At 39.0% G+C, this 1,510-nt stretch overlaps 1 protein-coding gene across 1 annotated transcript in view; it reads left to right on the forward strand.

Annotated features, from left to right (window-relative positions):
* Positions 1 to 916, forward strand: part of LOC104751727 — a 3,141-nt gene extending 2,225 nt beyond the window's left edge. The window contains exons 3-4 of the mRNA XM_010473746.1: positions 25 to 706; positions 800 to 916. Coding sequence (XP_010472048.1) covers positions 25 to 706; positions 800 to 916 — 799 coding nt within the window. The remainder of the gene's footprint in view (positions 1 to 24; positions 707 to 799) is intronic.

A 1,510-nucleotide genomic window follows, 5' to 3' on the forward strand; every position in this document is an offset into this window, starting at 1 on the left:
CAATATGAAGAACAACAACTACAGTTGCTGGCCTGTTTTGCTAGTAAACTACAATTTGCCACCTAACCTATGCATGAAGAAGGAGAATATCATGCTTACATTGTTGATACCTGGACCACAACAGCCTGGTAATAGCATTGATGTATACTTAGAGCCGCTCATAGAGGATCTTAACCATCTCTGGAACAATGGAGAGACAACATATGATGCATTCAGTAAATCAACTTTTAATCTGAAGGCAATGCTGCTTTGGACGATTAGTGACTTTCCGGCTTATGGGAATCTTGCAGGCTGCAAAGTAAAGGGTCAGATGGCCTATCCATTATGTGGAAAAAATACAGACAGTTTGTGGTTGAAGTTCAGCCGAAAACATGTCTATATGTGCCATCGAAAGAGACTGCCACCAAAGCATAGTTTCAGATTAAAGAAGTCGTGGTTTGATGGAAAAACTGAACAGGGGAGAAAAGGAAGGATATTGTTTGGGCAAGAAATTTCTCAAAACCTGAAAAATTTCAAAAATGACTTTGGAAATTGGAAACGATCTGCGCGCAAGAGGAAAAAGACTGAGTGTACTAGTATGGAGTCTGATAAAGAGGAGTTATCTAGTGAGTCAGAAGAGGATAAAGAAAATGATGTAAATGTAGATGAGGGAGAGTTATCAAGATGGAAGAAAAGGTCTATATTTTTCAAGTTACCGTATTGGGAGGTATAATTTTATTTTCAGATTTTATAGTTATTTTCATTTACACTTTGTGTAAACTTATAGTTATTTATTGTATTTGTTCTGTTTATTTCTTAGGATCTTCCTGTGAGGCATAACTTAGATGTTATGCATGTAGAAAGGAATGTGGCTGCAAGTATTCTCTCTACTTTGTTACATTGTGGGAAATCAAAGGATGGTCTAAATGCCCNGTGAAGTAAAGAAAGGTGTTCCACAGAAAGTGTTACGCTACTTTCCCATAATCCCACGGCTGAAGAGAATGTTTAGGTCCGAAGAGATGGCTAAGGACTTAAGGTGGCATCAGACTAACAAGAGCAACGATAGTAAACTCCGCCACCCTGTGGATTCAGTTAAATGGGATCAGATGAATGCCAAATATCCTTCCTTTGCAGCTGAAGAAAGGAATGTGCGGCTTGGTCTTTCCATAGATGGATTTAATCCATTCAATATGAAGAACAACAACTACAGTTGCTGGCCTGTTTTGCTAGTAAACTACAATTTGCCACCTAACCTATGCATGAAGAAGGAGAATATCATGCTTACATTGTTGATACCTGGACCACAACAGCCTGGTAATAGCATTGATGTATACTTAGAGCCGCTCATAGAGGATCTTAACCATCTCTGGAACAATGGAGAGACAACATATGATGCATTCAGTAAATCAACTTTTAATCTGAAGGCAATGCTGCTTTGGACGATTAGTGACTTTCCGGCTTATGGGAATCTTGCAGGCTGCAAAGTAAAGGGTCAGATGGCCTGTCCATTATGTGGAAAAAATACAGACAG

Source organism: Camelina sativa, chromosome 2 (assembly GCF_000633955.1).
Source record: "Camelina sativa cultivar DH55 chromosome 2, Cs, whole genome shotgun sequence".
Lineage (NCBI taxonomy): Eukaryota > Viridiplantae > Streptophyta > Magnoliopsida > Brassicales > Brassicaceae > Camelina > Camelina sativa.